We start from the raw sequence: 27,255 nt of genomic DNA, 5'->3' as shown, positions 1-27,255 counted from the left end.
CAATGTAAAACAGCGTGCACTCAAACTAATGTCAATGTTTGGATCAACTTACGTCTGTGAATCAGTTTTTTCTACACTGAAACAAGTGAAGGCAAAACAAAACTTTGCTCTGTTCTTACGGACACACACGTGAAAGAGTTGCTTCAAGTGGCCACAACTGAGTACAAGCCAGACCTGAAGAGGAGTGGAAAACAAAGACTGCCAAGTCAAGTGATCATTTATTTAAAGTGCATTTCACAGATGTCTCAACACACTGTACATTTAAAAACATAAAAGACTGTAAAAGATTGGGCAACAATATAACAACAATAACAAAACAACAGGAGCATCATCAAAAACAGCAAAACAACAAAACATCAAATCAAGGGGGGTGTCCCACTGAGTAAACCGAGGTAAGAGAAGACCTATGAAAAAAGTTAGGCTATGTATTATGTCATTAGGCCTATAAGTCACTGTTGCTGTTGTAGTGTGGGCGTACATGTGTTGTGCGGCTCTTTGCAATGGTGTGTTTTTTTTTTTGGCTCTTTATGCTGAACTGGTTGGCCACCCCTGCTCTATAGTATGTGATGTTTTCTTGTATGGGGATGGGACGACATTAAAAAAATCTTCAGCCGTCCACCACGTTTTGGCAATGTTCCAGTTGAGGTCATATCTGGTACATACATTAAACACAAACTACAAGCAAACCAACGAACGCTTACATTAGTGTGAAATATCCTTATTCTAAAATACAACAAACCTATTTAAAGACACTCAATTTCAAAAATAACGTACATTACTGAAATATTTTCAGCAGTAGCACTTACATTTGGACGATGAAATCTTGTGTGTTCAGCAGATATAGACAGACAGAATGAATCTTGTCACTCCCCAATTCTAACTTAGCCCAGAAAACAGTATATCAGCTAGGTCTATCAGCAAACATGTGCCTTAGCCATGCTGAGAATTTCTCAAGAATAATAGTATTTTCCAAGAAATAACGAAAGTCATCGATAAAATTTCGCCAGGTGCAGTGTATTTTACTGCTACCACAGACTAAATGTGCAATGCAGCTATAATGAGACTTTCGGTCAAGCTTAGCGATAAAATGCTATTCCAAAAGTAAAATTAGACATATTATACATTGTTAGAAGGCTTATTCTGTCACCTATTGGATCGAGTAACTGTTGATCAAGCCAGATTGTACTACAAAGGACGACAACACTGAAAACAACATGTGTGGTATTACGCACAGCTATTTTGGAAGGTACCCAGGTGTCACAAATGAGCGTATATGTCACAAACGGATCGTCCAAGACAATATATGACCACTCCATCTGGAAAGGGACATCACTACGTGTAAAACCAATGATAAGGTTGTGTATTTTTTCCATATTTAGTCGCAGATAATGACAGTAAAATGACATGGTATAATTTTTTTTTTAATCATCTTGTTTATTTCAGGGTTCAATGAGCACCGTTTTTCACAGCTGTACTGGCATACCTTCGGCTACGGTTGGCTTTATCCCTTTGCTACAGCGGAATACAAATTTTTAGTGGTAAAAGAATGTTTTCATGTATGCCCAGATCAATACTAGTGTCCAGTGTGTCATGCATGGGGGGTGTAGTTACAGATGAAACTGCAGGGAGGGGGTGCTTGGTAAATGCACGACCAGCACGACAATGGTGGTGCTGCGAAACTCCGTATTCACCATAGCTGCCCTGAATTTTTTACTAATGAAGCTAGAATGCTGAGTTAGTGTTTTTAACTCATAATTTTGTTGCAGGAGCACCGAATGTCTGAATTGAGCAATCTAGGCACGCCGGTGTGCTGACCACTAAGGGCTTTGCGCCAAGAGGATAAATCCCAAATGCTTGGCAAAAGCATAACGTATCATGCTCTGCTGCCTCCCCTGGACATATTGTCTCAATGATATGAGAGTGTTCTCACTTATATCAAATAAGCGTCATAGAAAATGTGGCTGGGGTTTGAACATGGAGTACATAGGCAAATTTCATTTAGTTAAATCCCAATTGCTTGGTGAAAGCATAACATATATGATGCTAATTTTTCATGCTAAAAAAGCTCTTGAAAAATCAATACTATGTCATGATTCAGTTCCTAAAAAAACTTGCCTGTACAATTTGTAGACATGAAGGCAACCATGAATTGAAAAAGGTGCATAAAACGCATTTACCAAAAACTATGCTTGTGATTGCAAAATGGTCTGAAAATGAAATTGATGAAAGATTGACCATGTCCTCAGTTTATAACCAAAAATTATATGAACTCAGAAGTATTATGTATTTTGAAAGCCAAAAGCCCTTTGTAGCTTGGTGCAAATTGAAAAACAGAAAGCGGTATAATAACACTTTAAACAATGATTTATGTACATTAAAAAAGATAAATTCAGACTTTTTTTTCTTGCAGCATGAGGTGGAATCACATGATCTCAAAATTTGCCAGATAAGTCATACATGCACCGACCAATGTCACAACGAAATTCCATTTAAGATTCATGAATTTCCACAAAATCCAGGTGGGGATATGCCTAATAATATATCACCAGAGGATTGAGATTTAATTAAAAGTGGAAGATGGTTAAATGACCAAATAATTGATTCATACTTCCAGTCTCAACAGCTAGTCCATTTGTGGCTCAGTGGTCAATGTTCCAGTCTATGGATCATAGAGTCCCAGGTTCAAGCCCTGCCGGAAACAAGTTTCTTTAACCTGCGTTTTTGCTCACTAATAATTGTCTATTAGCCTACTTCTCAACACTTGCTTTTGCACCACATCTACCCGGCGTTCACCGAACGTATACACTGCATTATCACATACCACCTGCACGTTCAGTTAACCGGCTACAATATCACCAGGCCATATGGATTCAACCGAAGCTCAGCTGTGCTTACTGGCCTGTGTTCTTCTTTAAAACCACGGACACGTTTGACCAAGAATATTCACACATTAAACAGCTATGTCATGGTGGCGCACAGCCAAACTTACTGACTCTACTGCGCAAGGTTGAACAATCGAATCCCGCCTCGCTCGCAGGCACATCTTTTCTTACACTTATATACATATTTTTTTAATGAACTTTGTTTATTGATTTTTTTTACACAAATTGACAATAATGTTAAAGCACTTGTAAATGGCAGTGTCATGTTAGTCATAGTAGTGCAGTAGAAAAAACAACAACACAATACCTAGCAACTACAAGGAAAACGCAACACAAACAGTCAGCTTGGTCCTATTATATATATTTCAGTAAACATAATAAACTCATCCTTCAGGCCAAAATAAAAAATAAATACATAAAAATAATAAGTAAATAAGATAAAATGGGATCTTATTCGGGGATAACTGGGAAGGTAATTTTCTTTGCATAGGCAAATAAAGGCCCCCACATCTTTTTCAATTTCTCGGAGGAGCCTTTTTATGTATATCTGTTTTTTTCTAAGCTGTAAATTATTGACAATTTATTTTATTCACAGAGTGTGAGAAGGCGGTGTTGGTGATTTCCATCTCATCAGTATTAGACGTCTAGCCAATAATGTTACAAAAGCTATCAGATCCGCTTGGAACCTAGGCAAAGGCAACTGAAAGCAGTAATGGCATTAGGCTCGACAAGCGTCCCAGTTACCTCCGTCAAAGTATTGAAAATCGCAATCCAGTAGTTACACAGAGATGCACATGACCAAAACATATGCACATGGTTTGTGGGTGTTTGATGACATTTTTCATCAAAGGGGTCAATATTGTCATAAATAAAAAGCCTAACTTTTTGCTCCACTTTCATCACAGGGACCTGAGTGAGAAAAGCATCTAAAGGTATGTCATCAGGCAGGTTAGGGAACTGGGGATATTTATTGTGAACAAAACTACGAATCTGCAATTATCTAAAAAAATTATGTTTAGGAAGAGAGAACAATTCTAAGAGCTGTTGAAAAGATGCAAATATATTATCAACATATAAATCCTTTAATTGTTTAATTCCAAGGTTGGACCATATGGAAAATGCACCATCCGATATAGAGGGAGGAAAAGCATGATTTGCAACTAGTGGAGCAGAAGTAGAAAAAGTCTGTAAACCAAAGTGACCCTTAAACTGGTTCCAAATCCTTAAGGTTTTAACAATTATGTTTTTAACATAGAGGGAGAAGGGGCAATTGATGGGGGAGTGTATAAGAGCTGTCAGCGACACAGGTTTAGAGGAAAAAGACTCCATAGCCAACCAAGCAGGAGGGGGGGTGGAATGTATCAGATCTGAGCCAATACTGTAAAATTCTAAGGTTAGTAGTCCAGTAATAAAACCTAAAGTTTGGCAAGGCCATTCCTTCAAAAGGCTTTGGCCTCTGTAAAAAGTCCTTACGTAGTCTCTGGGGTTTTTTGTTCCAAATAAACTCCAAAATTAGGTTATCGATTTTCTGAAAAAATGCTTGAGGAAGGAAAATAGGTATACACTGAAATAGATAGGAGAACTTTGGAAGAGTATTCATTTTTACAGAGTTGATCCTCGCAGCTAAATTTAGAGGGAGCAGTGACCAGCATTCAAAATCTTGTTGCATATGCACTAAACAAGGTGTAAAATTGGCCTTAAAGAGATTTTTAAATTTGCTTGTGACTTGAATTCCAAGATATGTAAAACTATGTCGAGATATTTTAAATGTGAAATTATGTAAAGGGTATTTACGTACGGTTGCGTTGAGAGGAAATAGCACACTTTTACCTAGATTAAGTTTATATCCCGATATAAAACTGAATGAATTCAGCTTGGTAAGTGCAGCAGGGATGGATACAGATAAGTTTGAAATGTACAGAAGAAGGTCGACTGCATAAAGAGAGACCCTCTGTTCCGTGCCATTCCTGGTTATCCCAGTGATGCGGGGGTTAGAACAAAGCGCAGTGGTGAGGGGCTCAATAGCGACATCGAACAGCAAGGGGCTTAAAGGGCAACATTGTCGGGTAGACCTATGAAGAGGAAAGTATTCTGACCGAGTATTATTTGTTCTAACTGAGGCTTGAGGAGAGGAATAGAGTAGTTTAACCCAGGTAATAAACTTTTTGCCAAAGCCTAATTTATCTAGTATAAAAGAGATAGCCCCACTCCGCGCGATCAAAAGCTTTCTCAGTGTCCAATGATATTAATGCTTCTGTAGCAGTGAAGGTAGATGGATTATAAATTGTATTGAATAACCGTCTTAAATTAAAAAAGGAATGTCTGTTTCTAATGAAACCTGTTTGATCAGGGGAGATGATAGATGGAAGTGTAGACTCAAGGCGCAAAGCTAGGAGTTTGGATAGTAATTTAAAATCTACATTCAACAGGCTGATAGGGCAAAAGGAGGCACAGGACAGAGGGTCCTTATTCTTTTTTAAAATAAGGGAAATTGAGGCCTGGGTGAGGGTCTGGGGCAATTTAAGCGATTCAAATGATTCATTAAACATATCAATTAAAATAGAGGCTAATTTATGTAAAAACATCTTATAGAACTCAGCAGGTCCTGGACATTTACCACATTGCATGGATTTAGCTGCCGTAGTAAGTTCTTCAACAGTAATGTTTCTTTCCAAATCATCGACAAAGTCAGGATGAATGGTAGGGATATCAAGTGAATTAAAGAAACTATCCAAATGTGAGGAATCAGCTGTGTTTTCAGAAGTGTACAATGATGCGTAAATCACTGTAAAAGCTAAAAGTTTTTAGCCCACTTCCATCTTGCTGTGTTAATTTAGATGAAGCCATAGCAACATCTTAAGAGGCAAGGAATGAAGCATAATGATAGACATACTAATGAATAACTATCTAATGAATGTAACCAATGTTGGTAGACCAAGCAGACACACAAAAAACAAACAAAAAACACAAAATAGAACAACCCTTTGTGGTAAACAAACCACGTTACCCTCTCCCACCTTGGCAGAAGTGTCTCCCCAAACGAAACACGCCAATTAAACCTTATAGAATGTGCTAAACGCTCCATCGTAGCCATCACCATCATAGTCAACTACTATAACCTACAGCTACCTAAGAAAGAATTGTGACAGTATCGAACAATTGTAAACACGCACAAGAAATTAACAGAACCTTAGTAACAGGATACCAATAAGTTTCCACTTTAGAGAAGTTTCCATTAGTATGGAAAACTGGCTAAATCTAGGCCTGCCATTAAAAGTATTGATATCAAGTATTGATATATAAGTGACGCCAAGTGACGCCAAGTGACGCCAAGTTACTGAACTACAAACTATATAGGCTATCTTGCCTCACCAAAATGAAAGAAGCTGTATTCCAAAGCAATGCTACCCAATGTTTTCTAAATTGTTTCAAGTCACTTGGCCCTGTGTGTAGAAGCATATAGTACATGAATAGGCAAAACATATGTGTGGATGGGTTTGGGAGAGTGAAGATTAATTGAATAGGTGTGAATATGCGAAATTTGTAACAGTATGTATTTAGCTGCCCAGCTGTGTGAATGACTGTATGTATCTTGGTATAAAAGTCTGTTCGTAAATGTGAATGTTACATGCTGCGAGGGAAATGTCCCCATAGAGATAATGAAGTATTGTATGAATGTATGTACAATATTTATTTTACATGCAGTATTTATTGTAAGTAGCAAATATACAAGAACTTGTATATTAAGTAAAATGAACTTGACAAGCAAGTACAAAGATATTCTCGAGGAATATGCATTTTGTAGGTATTCACCTGCAGTTTTGTACATTCATTTAAATGCCTCGCATGAGGCAATTTGAGGTATTTGACACTTTGATGTGACACAAAGTCTAAATGACATTGTAAGATGGCAAGATGGAAAAAACACAGGGCCAAGTGACTTGAAACAATTTAGAAAATACTGGGTAGCATTGCTTTGGAATAGCTTCTTTCATTTCGGTGAGGCAAGATAGCCTATATAGTTTGTAGTACAGTAACTTGGTGTCACTTTGATATCAATACTTTTAATGGCAGGCCTAGATTTAGCCAGTTTGAATGAATGAGTTATAGACAGTGCTTTGTACGTGTGAGTAACTTGGCATTTTTGTATGTTGAAAACGTTTTTTATGAGATTACAAATACAGGTAAAAGGGGCGTGAATTTGGTGTGTGTAAAGAGCCCAGCCACTGGGGATGCGCAAGCCAGTGCATCTTTGGTGCCGGTCCCAAGCCCGGATAAATGGGGAGGGTTACGTCAGGAAGGGCATCCGGCGTAAAACCCATGCCAAATCAAATATGCGGATCATAAATCAGATTTCCATACCGGATCGGTCGAGGCCCGGGTTACCAACGGCCGCAACCGGTACTGGTGGTCAGCAGGGTGCCGGTGGAAACAATGCTACTGTTGGGCGAAGGAGAAGGAGAGGGGGCAGGCATGTCCGGAGGCAGCGGGAGAGGAGGAAGGGTAGGAGTGTGGAGGTGAGAGTCGGAACTTTGAATGTTGGCACTATGACTGGTAAAGGGAGGGAGCTGGCTGATATGATGGAGAGAAAGAAGGTAGATATACTGTGTGTGCAAGAGGCCAGGTGATAGGGGAGTAAGGCCAGGAGCATCGGAGGTGGGTTCAAACTGTTTTACCATGGTGTGGATGGGAGGAGAAATGGGGTAGAGGTAATCCTGAAGGAAGAGTATGTCGAGTATGTTGGAGGTGAAGAGTGTCAGACAGAGTGATGAGTATGAAGCTGGAAATTGAAGGTCTGATGATGAATGTTGTCAGCGCATATGCCCCTCAAGTTGGGTGTGGGATGGAGGAGAAAGAAGAATTCTGGAGTGAGGTGGATGGAGTGGTGGAGAGTGTACCCAAGGAGGAGAGAGTGGTGATTGGAGCGGACTTCAATGGGCATGTTGGTGAAGGGAACAGAGGCGATGAGTAGGTACGGTGTCAAGGAGAGGAATGTGGAAGGACAGATGGTGGTGGATTTTGCAAAAAGGATGGAAATGGCTGTGGTGAATACGTATTTCAAGAAGAAGGCGGAGCACAGGGTGACGTATAAGAGTGGAGGAAGGTGCACACAGGTGGACTCTGTCTTATGCAGGAGGTGCAACCTGAAAGAGATTGAAGACTGCAAGGTGGTGGCAGGGGAGAACGTAGCTAGGCAGCATTGGATGGTGGTCTGTAGAATGACTTTGGGGATCAAGAAGAGGAAGAGAGTGAAGGCAGAGCCAAGGATGAAATGGTGGAAGTTGAAGGAGGAAGACTGTTGTGTGGAGTTCAGGGAGTAGTTAAGACAGGCGCTGGGTGGTAGTGAAGAGTTGCCGGATGGCTGGGCAATTACTGCAGAAGTGGTGAGGGAGACAGCTAGGAAGGTACTTGGTGTGTCATCTGGACAGAGGAAGGAAGACAAGGAGACTTGGTGGTGGAATGAGGAAGTACAGGAAAGTATACAGAGGAAGAGGTTGGCGAAGAAGAAGTGGGATAGTCAGAGAGATGAAGAAAGCAGACAGGAGTACAAGGAGATGCGGCTTAAGGTGAAGAGAGAGGTGACAAAGGCTAAGGAAAAGATGTATGGTGAGTTGTATGAGAGGTTGGACACTAAGGACAGAGGGACCGAGCTGGGAAGGATGTGCAGCAGGTTAGGGTGATAAAGGATAAAAATGGAAATGTGCTGACAAGCGAGAAGAGTGTGTTGAGAAGGTGGAAGGAGTACTTTGAGAGGCTGATGAATGAAGAAAATGAGAGAGACAGAAGGTTGGATGATGTGGGGATAGTGAATCGGGAAGTGCGGTTGATTAGCAAACATGAAGTAAGGGTAGCTATGAAGAGGATGAAGAGAGGAAAGGCGGTTGGGCCAGATGACATACCTGTGGAGGCATGGAGATGTTTAGGAGAGATGGCAGTGAAGTTTTTAACTATATTGTTTAACACAACCTTGAAAAGTGAGAGGATGCCTGAAGAGTGGAGAAATATACTGGTACCAATTGTCAAGAATAAGGGGGATGTGCAGAGCTGTAGTAACAACAGAGGTATAAAGCTGATCAACCACAGTATGAAGTTATGGGAAAGAGTAGTGGAAGCTAGGTTAAAAGGAGAGTTGATGATCTGTGAGCAGCAGTATGGTTTCATGCCAGGAAAGAGCACTGCAGATGCGTTGTTTGCTTTGAGAGTGTTGATGGAGAAGTATAGAGAAAGTCAGAAGGAGTTACATTGTGTCTTTGTGGATTTAGAGAAAGCATATGACAGGGTGCCGAGAGAGGAGGTGTGGTATTGTATGAGGAAGTCGGGAGTGGCAGAGAAGTATGTAAGAGTGGTGCAGGATATGTATGAGGGAAGTGTGACAGCAGTGAGGTGTGCGGTAGGAGTGGCGGATGGGTTCAAGGTAGCAGTGGGATTACATAAAGGATCCGCTCTGAGCCCTTTCTTGTTTGCAATGGTGATGGACAAGTTGACGGACGAGATCAGGCAGGAGTCTCCGTGGACTATGATGTTCGCGGATGATATTGTGATCTGTGGTGAGAGTAGGGAGCAGGTTGAGGTGAGCCTGGAGAGGTAGAGGTATGCACTGGAGAGAAGGGGAATAAAAGTCAGTAGGAGCAAGACGGAATACATGTGTGTGAATGAGATGGAGGACAGCGGAATGGTGAGGATGCAAGGAGTAGAGGTGGCGAAGGTGGATGAGTTTAAATACTTGGGGTCAACTCTTCAAAAGCCGCGTTTCCACCGCAGGAACTTCACCCCGGAACTAGGAACCTTTTGAGGAACTCCACCACAGGAACTAGGGTCTAAATTTAGTTCCTGGGGCTTTATTTTACCCCCAAAAAGTTCCTGCTCGGGGGGTAGTACTTTCCGAAAGTACAGGAACCTTTTGGGTGGAGCTTGCAGCGCTGAACATTTCTGATTGGTCGAGTACTCGCAGAATTTTTTTGTATTTATTTTCAACCGCCATGTTTGAAAATATGCAGCCGCAAACCAATTTATTTTCATAATAACTTCAAATCAAACTTGTATGTTATGCGGCGCAGTAGCCTAGTTTTGGTTATAGCCTGCCAACGTCTTGGAATTATAACGTGTGCTCTTCTGTTCTTTTCTTGCTTTAGTATTCGTTTTATAAAATGCTAAGCATTCGTGCTGGGACAGCATATTACGCAGGCTACCAAAACATTCAAACTGATTCATTCGGTTGTTGAATATTTTCTTCCGGATTTTCTTTGTTAGCCCGTTGTAATTGACTCAAAACGTTTGATACAGTTATGTGAGGTATGCGGTAGTTCTGTGTAATTAACATTGGTGATACAGTAAAAGCAAACTGGAAATCACCTTCCGCACTTTTTGTCAGGGTAAAATAACAGGTTCATTCTAGTAATCGTCCCTTTAGCTTTTTCAGACTGCTGTAATTTTACTCCTTTTTACTGCCATTCTTCAATTCCACGAAAAGACCAGGAAGACTATGGACTAATTTATGGTGCATGGTTCGCATCTGGAGGGCACACTTCGCTGCTCGGCTAGCAGTAACTTCGAAGGAAAGCAAACGGTGGCTGTACCACTTAAATTTTCACGCAAGTCCGAGTTTTTGGTCTATTCTTGTCATTTTGCGATTAGCCTATATGGAATTGACGATGAGAAAGTAATCAAACAGCAAATTGTTTACAACGTGTGCATGTTTTCTGCTGTTGTTGCCAGTTATATTGGAAATGTGAATGCATTCTGTCGCTTCGGATGTCAAGACATGAAAGCGAATGTTCGCATAAAAACATAATGAATGTGTTTGAGAGGATATATAAAACAGTTACAATCTGACTGTTGGCCTGTTATATACTATTTGTTGCATAACAACGGTCCAAGTTCAACTACCAACGACATTTTTGCTTGACAACGGCAAAATATGCCCAAACGGCTGCAGAAGAATATTTCAATTCCAGGAGATTAAATCGATAAAAATCAATAAATACAAAAGTAACCATATACAGTCATTGTTGGTAGCCCGTTGTATATAAGTGGAATAAACCCCTCCGGGCTGTCCCGGTTATTAGAAAATAATGTAGGCTACTTCGGTGGTAGTATGGGGTTACAGAAGAAATCATAGGACAGATGGACGGACGACAACATCGCTTTTTCATACGTCAGTGGGCTAATTTGCCTAATCTTCGCGGGACTTTAGACCGCGGTGGAAACGCAGACAACCATGGGCTGAAGGAACCTTTTAGTTCCTTGAAAAGTAGTTCCTGGGACTAAAAGTTCCGGGTAATTTTGGTGGAAACGCGGCTAAAGTAACGGGGAGTGCAGAAGCGAGGTGAAGAACAGAGTGCAGGCAGGGTGGAGCGGGTGGCGAAGAGTGTCAGGAGTGATCTGCGACAGAAGGGTACCAGCAAGAGTGAAAGGGAAGGTTTACAAGAGGGTAGTGAGACCAGCTATGTTGTATGGTTCGGAGACGGTGACACTGACGGAAATACAGGAGACAGAGCTGGAGGTGGCAGAGTTGAAGATGTTAAGATTTTTGTTGGGAGTGACGAGGTTGGACAGGATTAGGAATGAGTATATTAGAGGGACAGCTCAGGTTAGACGGTTTGGAGACAAAGTGAGAGAGGCGAGATTGAGATGGTTTGGACATGTGCGGATGAGAGATGCTGGGTATATTGGGAGAAGGATGCTGAAGATGGAGCTGCCAGGCAGGAGGAAAAGAGAAAGGCCAAAGAGGAAGTTCATGGACATGGTGAGGGAGGACATGCAGGTGGTTGGTGCAACAGAGGAAGATGCAGAGGACAGAAAGAGATGGAAACGGATGATACGCTGTGGCGACCCCTAACGGGAACAGCCGAAAGAAGAAGAATAATTTGGTGTGTAAAGACTGAGATAACAAGTGCATAGTAGATATGCCTTAGCATAGTTATTTTGTAATAATTTAAAATAAAAAATCCTGCATAATATACCTTAAAGAATCTTTCATTGAGGGGGATATACTTCTCAGGACTGTTAGAGGGAAGCTTTCTGAGGGTTTGTACAATTTCACCTTATGGAGCCTATGCAAATGAGTATTTAGCAAAAAGCGCCCCTACAGGCCCCTAGGAGGATATGTTATAGACTACAATATAGCTGTCTATCATACCCTCAAATTTTGTCTAAATTGAGTAAAGTTTGTGGCCAAACATGCATTTTGGGCGTGGTTGGCCATTTTGGTCTAAATTGAAAGTACAGTTCTGTGGAAATCTTTTGACATTTCCGTCACAATTTAACACAGGGACATGCTGTAGATCAAACACGCCAAATGTGGTGAGAATCGGGCAAACATTCTAGGAGAAATACAAAAAAGTTTGTTTTTCAAAAAATTACACACAGCAGAAAATCAATATGGTAAACAGACTTGGCAGACTTGAAAACAAGCATGGCCGTAATAAGTTTTTCGTAGTTGCAATTTCGTAGGTGATGCTGTAGCGCCATCTAGTGCCCCAGATGCATGCGTGCCATGCATAATAAATTGGCATCCATACCAAACGTGCCTGCCAAATTTTGTTTTTGAGCATGGGAAAGGGGTGACAACGTAGGGAGAAGCGGATGAAAAATAAGAAGAATAATCCTAACAAAAACAATAGGGGTCCTACGCACCCTTGGTGCTTGACCAGCTAATAATCCTAGCAAAAACAATAGGGATCCGATGCACCCATGGTGCTTGGTCCCCTAAATATAGCTGCAAGCAGCAACCTGGGGCAGCCAAAGGGTGAACCACAGAGCATTCAGTACTATTTGTATCTTTCTGAAACTAAAAATTTAGTTGCCTGCATACCACAGGTGTGCTGCGGGGGGCACAGTGCATGCTGTGATGAGAGATGGAGACAAGCAAGGTCCAGTTCTTGCTTCCTCCCAGCCAGGCACATGCACACATAAGGTCCTAATGGTGCTGGAAAACCAGCTAATTTGCCACTCCAGAGCAAAAGTGCCCCTTAGAGTCACCAGCCCCCCCCCCCCCCCCCCCCCCCCCCCCCCCCCCCCCCCCCCCCACATAGCCTAGTGTTGCCCATCCTTGCTTGTTCTGTTTGCATTCAGAAGTGCTCATGTAATATGAAATACCAGTAAAGCTACTCCTGAACAAAAAAATGTAGACTATGGATTACAACGAATACCTTCCCGGGTTCAACCACAGTTAGTTATGCCACAAGCACCACTAGTGCTTGTGGCATACCACTAGAGACAATCACTAGTGCTGCGTCCTGCATGCAGTTCATTACAGTCTGCATGCACTGTAGCTGTAGCCTAAATGTACTGAAATGCTACTGATGGCGAGGGTGATTATTGAGAATTAAAGCCGCAAACGGCGTTGGGAGGGGTCCAAGTATTGGCACTATCGCGCCCCCTATGGAGCGATTTTAAAATGGCTTTGTCCTCATGACATATCTACAGAATATCATGATAACTGTATGAAATATTGATGACTTATAGCCAATTTTGTGCGAAGAGACACTGTTGGATGACTTAGTTGCATCGCCATGTTTGTATTCTGGCCGCTTAGATGGCCCGGCGTGTATGTAGAGCTGCAGCGCTTCCGTGCTGCAATTAAAAAAGGCATCGCACTAGTGTTGTCACGATACCAAAATTTTGACTTTGATACCGATACCAAGTTTAGTATCACGATACTCGATACTGAAATGATACTGATTCAATACTCAGTACCTAACGATACTTAAATTACCTTAATAGATCAGAAACGTAATGTCCACAAGCGTTGACCTCATTTTCCAATTCACGGTTTATTAAAAACCTGGTTTATTAACAACCTTTAAGTTGAAGCCTGTTCAACATATTAATAAGCATAGACCTATAGTGTTACAACACTAAACAATAAAAAAATATATTAAATATATTTCAAAAATTAAACAGTTGTAAACTAAATTAAAGCTGCAAGCGGCGTTGGGAGGGGTCCAAGCATTGGCACAATTGCGCCCCCTATGGAGCGGTTTTTAAAAGGTTTTGTCCTCATGATCATATACCTTCACCCAACATATGTACTGCATTGCCATGAATGTCTCCTAGCGGCTAGGCGTGAAGGTCTTTACTATTTCGTAACACTAAAGGCTGTTTTATACACGTTTAGTACACCATTTAGTAAAAATGGGTCTGTGTAGGGGTTGTGCGCAATGTGCGGCATGTGCGACGGTTGTAGACCACAGCCGCGTTGAAGACGCAGACCTCATCAAGAAATTAAAAGCGTGTAGTTAGTAACCAGTGCCCGCATATGCCGTAAAGAAGATGATTGGTTGACTGCTGACATGAAGTCACTGGCATACGGCTCTGATTAACAGGTTATAACAGTTGATTCACAAAACCGATAGGCAACGTTAAATATGCGACTAAAAGCGCTTTTGTCAGGTGAATGTCTTCGTTGCAACAAGTTACATCTAGCTGAGCATTATTGTGGTCACTGGTGCAGTATCTTGTAGGTTTGGAAATATGAATGAAGATGTTGTCTTTTGAACTATAACGGTCAGTAACAAAATCTAATTACGTGGCCTGCGCAACCTGTGCAATATGCCGCACAAATGATTTGGCCCTTCGCGAGTGCCGCACACAACGGAAACTATGCAGACTACGCAAAATTATAAAACAGCATTTAGATGGTCCAGCGTGTATGTAGAGCTGCAGCGCTTCCGCGCCGCAACTAAAATAGGCGTCAGACACATATTCCAATCCATTGCTCAGCTTATCAGAGAATGCACATTTCAGAGAGCCTCAGAGACAGATAGAATAATAACACATAAATACACATTTCAAATAATAAATACGACATTGAGAAAAAAGAAACAAAAGACGAAATATCAACTCGCGACCTGCGTGCTGCGCGCAGAGTAGCCTACCGTATTATTTATTTAGACATTGGCAGATAAGAAAAGTTTCGGTTACGCTGACCTATGAAATGCTATTCCAAAAGCAAAATCAGGCATGTTATACATCGTTAGAAAGCTTATACTCTCACCTAGTGAATAAATGAATTGTCTAGCAAACTAAATTGGTCTAAAAAGGGCGGCAACGCCGTAAACAACAGGTGTGGAATTACGCAGCTATTTTTGAAGGTAGCCTACCCATAGGCATCACAAATGCGTGTATATTTCACAAACGGATTGTCCAAGACAATATATAACCACTCAGTCTCAAAAGGGACATCTCTACGCGTAAAACCAATGGTAAGATTGTATATTTATTCAATGTTAGGTCCCAGATATTGACTGTAGAATGACATGGTATTATTATTTAAAAACCTTGTCTCGTTTATTTCGTTATTCAGTGAGCAGCGTTTTCACTGCTGTATTAGCATATTTTAGGGGTAATGTCGGGTTTATCTTGTTGCTACGGAATACGATTTCTCTCAGCATAAAATACTATCAATAAAATGGTTTAGCTATTTCTTAGCATAATGACAGATTCAAAGACTAAACAAACTCAACCGATACTGTCTTCAAATGGATCCATGCCAAAGAAAAGTAATTATTCATTCTCTCAAAAAGTTTTTACTAACAAACTTTTAGTAGCCTAGCATGCACTCTGGGTGGCTCTGTCTTCCATTGCTTCCCCGATGTTCAGACCCTCCCCTCACTGATAAAAACTAGACCCTACGGTGTCGGATTACTTGCGTTGCTATGGATGTCTCCTAGCCGCTTGCTGTAAAGAAGTTTACTAGATGTCGTAACACTTCAGATGTGGAGCTACAGCTCTTCCGCACCCCAACTAATAAAGTCCAAATGGCGGGCAAACAATATGGCGGACATAGGTAGTCCCAATAGCAAAGTTGTAGAGCACATTCAGATGCCTCGGTCGATGAAGTTTTGTGTTGATCTGACTTATGGTGTGGGAGTTATGGCCTTTTAAAGTATGACCCTTTGTTATAGCGCCACCATCTGGCCGACATAGGTGATTTGTAGTGCCTGAGTAGTGGGGGGCCATAGGAACCCACCTACCAAATTTGGTTGGTCTACAACTTATGGTTGCTGAGCCTCAGACATTTTAGCGAAGAAAACTTCCACACCCCAACTAAAAGGTCAAAATGGCAGGCAAACAATATGGCGGACATAGGTCATCCCAATGGCAAAGTTGTAGAGCACGTTCAGATGCATAGGTCGATTAAGTTTTGTGATGATCTGACTTATGGTGTGGGAGTTATGGCCTTTTACGCATGACCCTTTGTTATAGCGCCACCATCTGGCTGACATAGGTGATTTTTAGTGTCTGAGTAGTGGGGGGCTATAGGAACCCACCTGCCAAATTTGGTTGCACTAGGACTCATGGTTGCTGAGCCTCAGACACTTTTAGCGGAGAAAAATAAGAATAATAATAATAATCCTAACAGATACAATAGGGTTCCGCCAGCTTCACTGCTTGGACCTCTAATAATAATAATAATAATAATAATAATAATAATCCTAACAGATACAATAGGGTTCCACTAGCTTCGCTGCTTGGACTCCTAATAATAATAATAATCCTAACAGATACAATAGGGTTCCACCAGCTTCGCTGCTTGGACCCCTAATAATCCTAACAGATACAATAGGGTTCCACCAGCTTCGCTGCTTGGACCCCTAATAATCCTAAAAGATACAATAGGGTTCCACCAGCTTCGCTGCTTGGACCCCTAATAATTACCTTCCCCAAATTGGTTTAAGACATTGAAGTGAAGTTCTGATAGTGTTGATATGAGTAATGCATCTATTCAATAAAGCTCCAACACATTCACAATCAGGACCATAAATATGAACTGCTGCCCAACAGTGCTGTCCTGATGGATGGTGCTGTTCATCTATTTGTGCTTGTTGACGTTGACCTGCATAGAACATGAATGCAAGTCATCTTACAGTTTTTGCAATTACAGCATATTGTGCATACTTTACATGGAAATAAAACTGTTTCCAAGTTAAGTAGGTTGCAATTACCTGCTGCAAGGTTTCCCCCAGAAAAGTTGTTAGGCCCGGTGGCAAGTATCTTTTGACGCGGGCTGGCGGCCAAGTGTCTTTTTTGACGGGGGCCCGGCGCGGGCCAGCAGACTGATGGCAGCATTAAGGTAAGGCCCTATAGTTTCTGTGATAACAGAATCACGGATGGAATCGCGGACCTGAGAATTTAAAAAAGCTATAACACAGATTCCATAGGGCGCTACATTAATCAGCTAAAAGCTGACTGCAGATTTGAAAATATGACTACGTAATGTAAATGTTGTTACAAATAAGTAATTTATTCAACACACATTTTTTTAAAATCAACAACTATTTACAGCATAGCAGAGTCTTACAAAGAATCTGACAACAATGTACAGTCTTGGAATGCTGTGTTTTCAACAACAACAAATGAAATTAAATGAAATTAAATGAAATTAAATGAAATTAAATGAAATTAAATTAAAGTTTCTGCACTCTACAAAAAACTTGAAAAAAGTCCTGATTGGCTACTGATTCTTACAGCCTTGGAATGATGGGCACATTTCAACAACAACAAAATATCAAAGTTTTTGCACAAAAAACTTTTATTCAAGTCCTGATTGGCTACACTGCTAGATAAACCAAGAGATCCAAACTGATCACTTTAAGGTAGGGTGACCAGACGTCCCTGGAAACGTCCCCGTTTTTAACTGTGCGTTAAAAACAGACTGCAAAGTGAAATAATATTTTACGTGGCAAGAAAGACCGGGCAGCAGAGCCTACCGGTTGATCTCAATCACGTTGTGCTTGTTTTGGCTAACAGAGGGGGCTGGTCGCTATAGCAGCTTCATATCACTCTTATTCTTCTACTAACTACTTGCTCGCGCTAGTTTTAGAGAAAACTGCTGTGGAAAACTTGGCCAGAAGCTAGCAAGCATCAAGTGGATCCACAAAATCACCACAAACGTCTTTTCAAGACCATAGTTTATTACAGTACAACAGTTACCATGGTCAAAATACATGAAACCGGAATTGTCCCCCTTTTTTATTTCATAGATAATAGCATAGGATAGCCTATTTTAATTATATATTGACCGCCGAACTGGAAATATCCTCGGTTTTCATTTCAGAAATCTGGTCACCTTACTTTAAGGCCTAGGGAAAAATCGGCACTTGGTGCATTCTATTTGCTTATAATTGTGTCCTCTCCTTCATGAGCACTGGACTCAAAAAAAAAATAGACTGGGTAGGTGAAAGCAAGCAAAGTAGTATCGCTACCGTGTTGCATTAAACTATCCAGTCTCTTTTCAGATCAGTGCTCATAAAGGACAGGACATAAGCTAATGTGTTACTGACTATTTGGCTAGCTAGCTAAGTTAGCTAAATGACCATGTTGTTGTGCACATAAATGTCATCAAGCTAAGGTTAGTAATAAACAAGTGAAGTCGTTATTTCAATGGCGATTAATAAGTCATGTAATGTTACAATGTAATGTATCGAACGTTACATTCATGCTACTAGATTAATGTTACCTACACACTGCTTAAGTTAATATAAAAGGAATGTACTTACCGACGAGATGAAGTGATAACACAGTTTGTAACAAGGTTAGTTAGCCTACTAAATAAGAAATGGTGGCTTGCTAGTTAACGTTAGCTTGAGATAGTTGGAAGCATCAAGTGTTGAACGTCACTCTATGCACAATGAGGGTAAAGAACACTGATCTCAGACCTGCTGTTTTCCTATAGTGCGTTCGCGATTTAACCAACAGATGTTGCTGGTAAGCTTTCCAATCGAGTCGTCCCATTGTAACTGCAGTTAAAAAACATCTTAAAAATACATAAAAATAAATAAATAAATAAATTCCCTGATGCTTAGGCCCGGCGGGGGGTCAACTTAGGCCCGGCGGAAACCCTGCTGCTGTGAAATCATTTTAAAAAGGTGATCCTCTGTACATGGAAGTTTTTAGGAAGTCTCATAACCTAATGAATACAGAAATGTTAATATTGTTCTTTTGATGTATTCAAAGTATCAGGACCGCCTTTTTTTTTTTTTTTTTACCACAAAATGTATAATTTAGTTAGTGCTTGGCGCCCTAATAATAATCCTAGCAAAAACAATAGGGGTCCTCTGCACCCTTGGTGCTTGGCCCCCTAATAATCCTAGCAAACACAATAGGGGGTCCTACACATCCTTGGTGCTTGTCCTCTAAAAATATGGCAGATCCAAGACACTACCGAAATCAGGCCGTCCAACCAAACTGAGCAACCGGAGCAGGGCGCAGAGAAGTGACCACGAGGACAGCAACAACACTGACATAGTTGCCCATTGGCTGAAACTGGATAAATTGTCCAGAGATCAACAGCTGGCTTCAGGCAGACGGCCTCTTTGGGAGACTGGAAGCCACTTCCGAGAAAGCCCCACGTAAAATCGCAACAGGAGTGGCTAACTGGAACTTGCAACAGGAATATGTGACAGATTTTGTGGTCTTATGAAAATTACTTTCGTTCACTAAAAAATTATTTGGTCATCAATATTTAGTTTACTCAATTAAAGTATGAATGAAACATTTAAAACATTTTTTAAAAACCCATTTAAAAACCTGCTGAACAGTAGGTGAAAGAAAGATCACTCACATGTTGGCCCCGACCATGCTGTTGAATTGCTCCTGTAGGATGGACAGCACATTCCAGACCGTGGAAGAGAAGGCCTGAGGATTCAGCATTCGCAACGAGCAGCCACGCTGAAGGGGGGGGGGGGGGGGGTTGTGGGGTGAGAAGCAGGCAGATCCATGCTGAGTGACCAACCCAAGCATTCTGTAAAAGATTCACCACCAACACATCTCATGCAGTAATAAAAGAATATTTAAAAACTTAAAGTGGTCGACCTAGTGGTCATCACGCCGGCGTGCCTAGATTGGTGAACTCAGACATTCAGTCTTAAACCTTCATTATGAAGGTTTAAGATGAAACATTGATATCAGATTTAAAAATAATGCAAAAATATTGTCACACAATGCTGTACAGTACCTAAATGTGTAATAATTAACTCTTGCATGTATTTCTATGCTCTGTAGTCTCGTATGTTTTCTTGTATGGGGATGGGACGACATGAAAACAATTTTCAACAGTCCACCACGTTGTGGCAATGTTCAATCACTCTCGTCATCACTGTTGCATGCATCACAAAAACTACTAGACTACCAACGAACGCTTACATTACAGTGTGAAATATCCTAATTCTAAAATACCACTAACCTATTTAAAGACACTCAAAAATAACGTATATAACCGAAATATTTTGAGCAGTAATACTTACATAACAATGATGAAATCTTATCTGTTTTCAGTAGATAAAAACAGAGACAGTAAATCAATGATAGGCTATAGTTATATCCGCTTCTGTCTTACACCAGAAAAAGATGTCAGCTTGGTCTATCAGCCAACATATGGCTTAGCTATGCCCAGAAGTCCTCAATAATAATAGTATTTTCCAAGAAATTACGAAAATCGTTGACAATGTTTCGTTAGGTGCAGCGTCTTTTACAGAGTGAATGCGTATGTGAATGCGATCATAACAACACTTCCGATTACGCTGACCTATAAAAAACGCTATTCCAAAACTAAAACTAGACATGTTATACATCGTTAGAAAGCTTATACTCTCACCTACTGAATAAATGAATTGTCAATTAGACCAGACTGTACTGTGCGGTATTACGCACAGCTATTTTGGAAGGTACCCAGGCATCACACATGCGCGTATATTTCACAAAAGGATTGTACAATATATGACCACTCAGTCTCAAAAGGGACATCTCTATGCGTAAAACCAATTGTAAAGTTGTATATTTATTCAATATTTAGTCCCAGATATTGACTGTAGAATGACATGGTATCTTTTTTAAAAATCTTTTTTAAAAAATTCACTTCAAAAACAATCAAACTATGGTTTTATCTTGCTGTGTGCTCAGACCTGCCAGACTTCTGTAAATCAGGCTTGTCAGCAGTAAACATCCTGATCACAACAGAGTGAGAGCTTGCACAGAGGAAATGTAAAAATGTAAAATCAAATCATAAATGATTTACAATAATATAGTGCCCTTTATCAGTACTGCAGTGTCTTTTATGCAAAGCATTTTCCAATAAACAAACAAAGCTCCAATAAAGTATGTGCCAAGCTTCCACTCATGTGCTAAGTGAAAATGCAATGTGAAAGTAAGTCAGTGCACCGTAGAATAGCTAAGCCATAGTTTCAGCTAGAAGGAAGCCATTAGCTACGTACGAAAGCTATGTAAATGAGCTTGAAGCACTCAGCACTGTTTAACGTATATGGGGTTTCCAATCAGGGGAAAAATGAAGATGGGTAGATCTTGGGTAGAGAGGGTAGTTTGCTTTTAGGTCATTTACTCCCCACTGGAATGTCTAATTGAGATCAATTTTTCGCTGTTTTAACATGGAACTAGTTTTTCCACATGGATGAGGCAACAGGTAGGAAGCCATTCATACGGCTTCTATGCCTGATTACCTGCTCATAGGGAGAACCCTACACATTTTCTGCAGAGGCCTCCTCAGTCTCTGTTCCTGAGTTTGAACAAGAGGGGCAGCCAGGGCCTGAGAGCAAGAGACAGCGGAGGGAGGACCCTACAATTTTTAGCACAGGCTAGGCTGGCTAGGGAGGAGGCCAGGGAAGAGAGACTAACATTACATAACATAACATAACAATGACGAGAACAGGTCATTCAGCCCAACAATGCTTGCCATTTTCCTGACTAAACTGTACCCAGTGCCATGATTACCTACAGACTAGATAGTATCTAACACCGTTTCAAGCCTTGTCTTGAAAATTCCAGTTCCTGCCTCTACTACATGACCTGGCAGGCTGTTCCACACACTGACTACTCCGTGTGAAAAAACTCTTCCCAATGTCTGTATGGAATTTACCTTGCAAATTTCCATTTTTGTCCCCTCATTCTACTAACAGAATTCAACCTCTTGAAGAATCTCTTGTAGTTCACTTTGTTAATCCTCTTCTGAATTTAAAAGCCTCAGTGAAATCACCCGTAAGTCTCCTTTTAATAAGCTAGTTGCGGGTGGGGGGCAGGATGTGAAAAACATCCTCTACATTATAACTAACTATAATCAATTTCCAAAAAAAAAAAATTATTTTCAGAAGTGCTGCGCTATCATCCGTCAATTTACTTGTAGTGTTGAGTTTGTGAATAACCTCTAAAATAACCGGTGTGCCACACGGCCAGATACACGTGAAGCTATACAAATCACCAGCCAATTTCAAGTTGGTCCAACTGTTTCCTTAAAAGAAAACAAATAGGTAAAGTTTCAATGAAAGTACCTTGTAAAAGTCCCAGACAGTGAAGGGCAGGGCTCTTCCAGGGGGATGGTGGGTCTCCCGCTTGCCATTAATGTAACTTGTGACATCCAGGTTCACCCCAAACTGAACTTCATCCTATGTGCATAGGGTGGCACCCCAAGAAAATAATGCAGGAATAGCTTTAATGACAGTCCAAACATGCCCCTGCTGAAATAAGGCAATTTAAATAAGTTTAGCCATTACAGAATTAAACTCAATACATGCAAACAAAGGTATATACATGTTCCACTTTACTGTTCTTAGATTCAACACACATTTCTGAGGTATTTTGGGAAACTCTTTGGACTCTATTTTCTGGCCGGCACATGGCGATTTGTGAGCAGTAGCACTGGCGAAATGGTATTTTCGCCGTATATTTTGATGCACCCAACCAGCTTGGGTATTTTGTGACTCAATGTACGCCAAAGTAAGAGGGGACCCGCTGGGAGTGTGTCAGTCAATATCACATGCATATGTGCAATTATGGCAGCTCATTGGAATTTTCAGGACATTCCAGTCGTTTGACAACCGCCTGCCCAGACCACATCTATGGTGTATGGCGCAGGCGATCGTCTGGCGGATTGGTGATATTGGGGCTTCACAATACAATTTTCACATGTTTTACAGTCTATTCAAAAGGCAATCAACGGTTTTTGTGGATCATGTGATGTCCAATTTGACTTCGATAGAAATCCCAAAGCAGGAAACATGCATTTATTTTTCATCATCTTTTTTCTTTTTTTAATTATTTAAATTCCTATATTCATTTTTATTTTTCATTGTTTATGGCTTCTTTTATACTGATCATGGTCCTGTATTTTGTTCTTTTTCTTACACCCATCGGTAAGAAGAACGACAATAAACGCAAGGTGAACAATCTTTTAATTTTAATATCAACATAAAACAAAAATGTAGAAATAATTAGCATTGAGTGAAATAAGTAATAATCAATATGAATACCTATACCTCACAATTTAGCATACATTACATATATTACTGTTGGAATTTTTTTTAATCTGCTTGAACACATGCAGTAATGCCTTGTCCAGTATTTCCCTAAATTCAAATTACTGATGGTCACAGAATGTCATTACCACTCGTAGTTAAGAAAATATATAGGGGAGAACCAGCATAATTGTAACCATTTTCATTTTTTACTGAATTAGAAGCTAAGAATCAGAAGCAGTGAAATTACACAACAAAGAGCACTTGTCTGCTACAGTAAATTACATTAAGTTTGAGGTGATCACAAACGGTTTGTGTACAATCTTAAAAAACATTAACGTAGTCCAATGCTACAACTGCAAAGTATGTGCAGGACAGTTATAACTGAATTAATGAAAAATAACAGCATAAATCGTTAATATATGCAATATTTACTGGACAAAATGCTGTTGGTTCTAAACAACATACTGTCCATAGATGTTTAAACCAGCAACCAATTAGGAAGGTCACATTATGTTTTTGTTGTATGTACACTGGATTGGATCAGTTGTGCACAATCCCAGTTGTGCACAATCTCCACCAGTCGGCATTGTCGAGACCAATCTGGTTCACCGGTGGACCGAATGTCACACACCTCCAACCCCAGAATTCAGCCAAAGGCTAATTCGGCTAACGCCAAGACCGCTGCCTCCCAGGTTTCGGCACCAAATTGTCACACGCACACTTTAAATACCTGGACTAATTAGAGATGCACTCAAGGTGTGTGTGCCTATTTAACCAGTAGGCGTAGTCCTCCGATTGCCCTGAACCTCCCCACAAATCGAGCCCTGCCACATTCATAAATTCATGAAAAATCACTGTTGTCTTTTAGAGATGAAAGATTTGATCAACTTCTTTTTCTGGAACCTATAATTTTACCTTATTTGTCACCGTCACCTTGGATTGCTACCATTATGGAAATGCTATTAGCCATTTTCCTGTATGTCGCCATTGACAATTCAAACCCAGGAGTCATAACCACAACTTTCAATTTTTTGAAAAACCTTTGAAAAAATCTCGTCCTAGACCATTTGATATGTCAATATGAAACTTGCATCAATTTGTCCATTGGACGGTCCTCTAAAGTGTTATGCACAGAAAGCTCATAATCCCGTAATACGGGTTACTCACTGGGCATAGTGATAGATTCACCGACAGGAAGTGCAGCTGCTCCGGTACAGATGTTAGTTTCAGTGCCCAGATGTATCTTATTATTTCATATAAATTGTAAATTGGTCATTGTCTGGGATATTTAGATAGTTTCACTAAATAGATGGGGTACCCTTAGTTCGGGCTCCCTGGGGTACCTGGACAAACATCTTTTCCAGGTCAAAGTCATTTATTCAGGGCGTGAAAACATTATTAGCAAGATTCTTGGATGAGTAGCACCTTTACCTGCCAGGTTAGAAGGTCTTAGTGTCATAAAACGATTAGATGAATGCCTGGCAGCAGCAGATAGTCTTGCTATCCGGGGTACAAGTCTTGCCACCCACTATTTCAGCACACCCCAGTCAATATACATATAAGCAAACCCGTATTCACAAAAAGCTTCACATTACAACATTTTGTAGTCAGATAAACTTGGTTTCCTTCATACAAACATATTTAAATAAACCTGTTTTCCTCCCTGTGACCATGGCTAAATCCTTAGAGTTTGGTTACCGTGAAATGACACTCATGGCAGGATATGTCTGGTCTTCTTAATCTCTTGGTCCCTGTCACTAATTTAAAATCCTTACAGTTTTGGTGACCCAGACGTGATCAGCAGGATACCAATTTCCCCTACAGTTTGATGACCCCGACATGATCGGAAGGATACCAATTTTCCCTTATAGTCGACTAAATATCAAAGTTGATAATCCAATAAGCATGGCCACAATAAACCAATAAAAATCAATCTGGGTGTGGCTTATCACAAAAGTGTTAATAGCTCCCAAGTGGTTTGACATAAATTGATGAAACAAGGTAACTACAATGCCTTCGGTAATTATTCAGACCCCTTCACTTTTTCCACATTTTGTTACGTTACAACCTTTTTTCAGCCAGTTCTAAAATTGATTACGTTCATTTTTATTCTCATCAATCTACACACAATACCCTATAATGACAAAGCAAAAACAAGTTTTTAGGAATGTTTGCAAATTTTTAAAAAATAAAAAACTAAAATATCACATTTACATAAGTATTCAGACCCTTTGCTATGACACTCAAAATTGAGCTCAGGAGCTTCCTGTTTCCATTGATCATACTTGAGATGTTTCTACAACTTGATTAAAGTCCACCTGTGGTAAATTCAATTGATTGGATATGATTTTGAAAGGCACACACCTGTCTATATATGGTCCCACAGTTGACAGTGCGTCAGAGCAAAAACCAAGCCATGAAGTCAAAGGAATTGACTGTAGACCTCCGAGACAGGATTGAGTGGAGGTACAGGTCTGGGGAAGGGTACAAAAACATTTCTGCAGCATTGAAGGTCCTGAAGAACACAGTGGCCTCCATCATTCTTAAATAGAAAAAGTTTGGAAAGTTAGGACTCTTCCTAGAGCTGGCCGCCCGACCAAACTGAGCAATCGGAGGGAAGGTCCTTGGTCAGGGAGGTGACCAAGAACCCGATAGCCACTCTGACAGAGTTCCTCTGTGGAGATGGGAGAACCTTCCAGAAGGACAACCATCTCTTTAGCACTCCACCAATCAGGCCTTTGTGGTAGAGTGCCCAGACGGACGCCACTACTCAGTAAAAGGCACATGACAGCCCGCATGGAGTTTGCCAAAAGGAACCTAAAGGACTCTCAAACCATGAGAAACAAGATTCTCTTATCTTATGAAACCAAGATTGAACTTTTTGGCCACAATGCCAAGCCTCATGTCTGAAGGAAACCAGGCACCGCTTATCACCTAGCCAATACCATCCCTACGGTGAAGCATGGTGGTGGCAGCATCATTCTGTGGGGATGTTTTTCATCAGCAGGAACTGGGAGACTAGTCAGGATGCAGGGAAAAATGAACGGAGCAAAGTACAGAGAGATCATTGATGAAAACCTGCACCAGAGTGCTCAGGACCTCAGATAGGGGTGAAGGTACAGCTTCAAAAAGGAGAATGACCCTAAGCTCACCGCCAAGACAACGTAGGACTGTCTTTCAGGACAAGTCTGTCAATGTCCTGGAGTGGCCCAGCCAGAGCCCGGAATTGAACCTGATCAAACAATCCTGGAGAGACCTGAAAATTGCTGTGCAGCAATGCTCCCTATCCAATCTGACAGAGCTTGAGAGGATCTGCAAAGAAGAATGGGAAAAATACCCCAAATACTCCAAATGTGTCAAGCTTGTAACGTCATACCCAAGAAGACTCAATGCTGTAATCGCTGCCAAAGGTGACTCAACAAAGCACTGAGTAAAGGGTGTGAATACATATGAAAGTGTGATATTTCAGTTTTTTATTTTTAATAAATTTGCAAAAATGACAAAAAACCTGTTTTTGTCATTATGGGTTGTGTGTGGATTGATGAGAATAAAAATTAATTTAATCAATTTATAATAAGGCTGTAACGTAAAAAAATGTGAAAAAAGTGAAGGAGTCTCAATACTTTCTGAAGGCACTGTATATTGGCACTCCCATCAAGAGCATAAACTTAGTATTGGCCTACTTGAAACCGATGGTGGCACTACAGATCACAAGATTTTAATTCAGAAATTCACAAAAAATCACTGTTGTCTTTTAACGATTAAAAATTTGCATTAATGATCAACTTCCTCACCTGGAACATAAATCTGTAACTTTTTTTGCTGCTGACATCCTGGATTACCACCATTTTGGAAATGCTTTTGCCATTTTCCTCCATCCCCAGTTTTGGCCCTTTGCCCACTGCATGATTTTGCCACTGGTTGGCCGCTTGTTAAGTGGCGTAATAATGGCTGTGTCTGCTTAGATCCAGTATATTGCTGCTTGCAGCTATATTTATTATTTTTACTTATTTTAATATTTTTTTCTTATCGGTTTTGACTGAATAGTCTTATAGACGAAAACTTATGGCTGAACTGTGAAGGATGATGGCCTGTATTAAAATTGGACAGATTGGCTATTTGTT

The 27,255-nt window shown here is 40.6% G+C and overlaps 1 protein-coding gene across 3 annotated transcripts in view; it reads right to left on the bottom strand.

Moving 5' to 3' along the window:
- The window catches only part of riox1 (ribosomal oxygenase 1), a 161,582-nt gene that overhangs the window by 121,641 nt on the left and 12,686 nt on the right, over nt 1–27,255 (bottom strand). For all 3 annotated transcript variants that reach the window (XM_035420895.1, XM_035420894.1, XM_035420896.1), the window contains exons 5-6: nt 22,166–22,279; nt 19,450–19,556 (exon numbers count right to left, since the gene is read on the bottom strand). In XM_035420895.1, the coding sequence (XP_035276786.1) occupies nt 19,450–19,556; nt 22,166–22,279 (221 nt within the window). The remainder of the gene's footprint in view (nt 1–19,449; nt 19,557–22,165; nt 22,280–27,255) is intronic.

The sequence above is a fragment of the Anguilla anguilla genome, chromosome 6 (genome assembly GCF_013347855.1).
Source record: "Anguilla anguilla isolate fAngAng1 chromosome 6, fAngAng1.pri, whole genome shotgun sequence".
Lineage (NCBI taxonomy): Eukaryota > Metazoa > Chordata > Actinopteri > Anguilliformes > Anguillidae > Anguilla > Anguilla anguilla.
The sequence above is the reverse complement of the archived record's forward strand: the minus strand, read 5'-3'. Positions and strand labels throughout refer to the sequence as shown.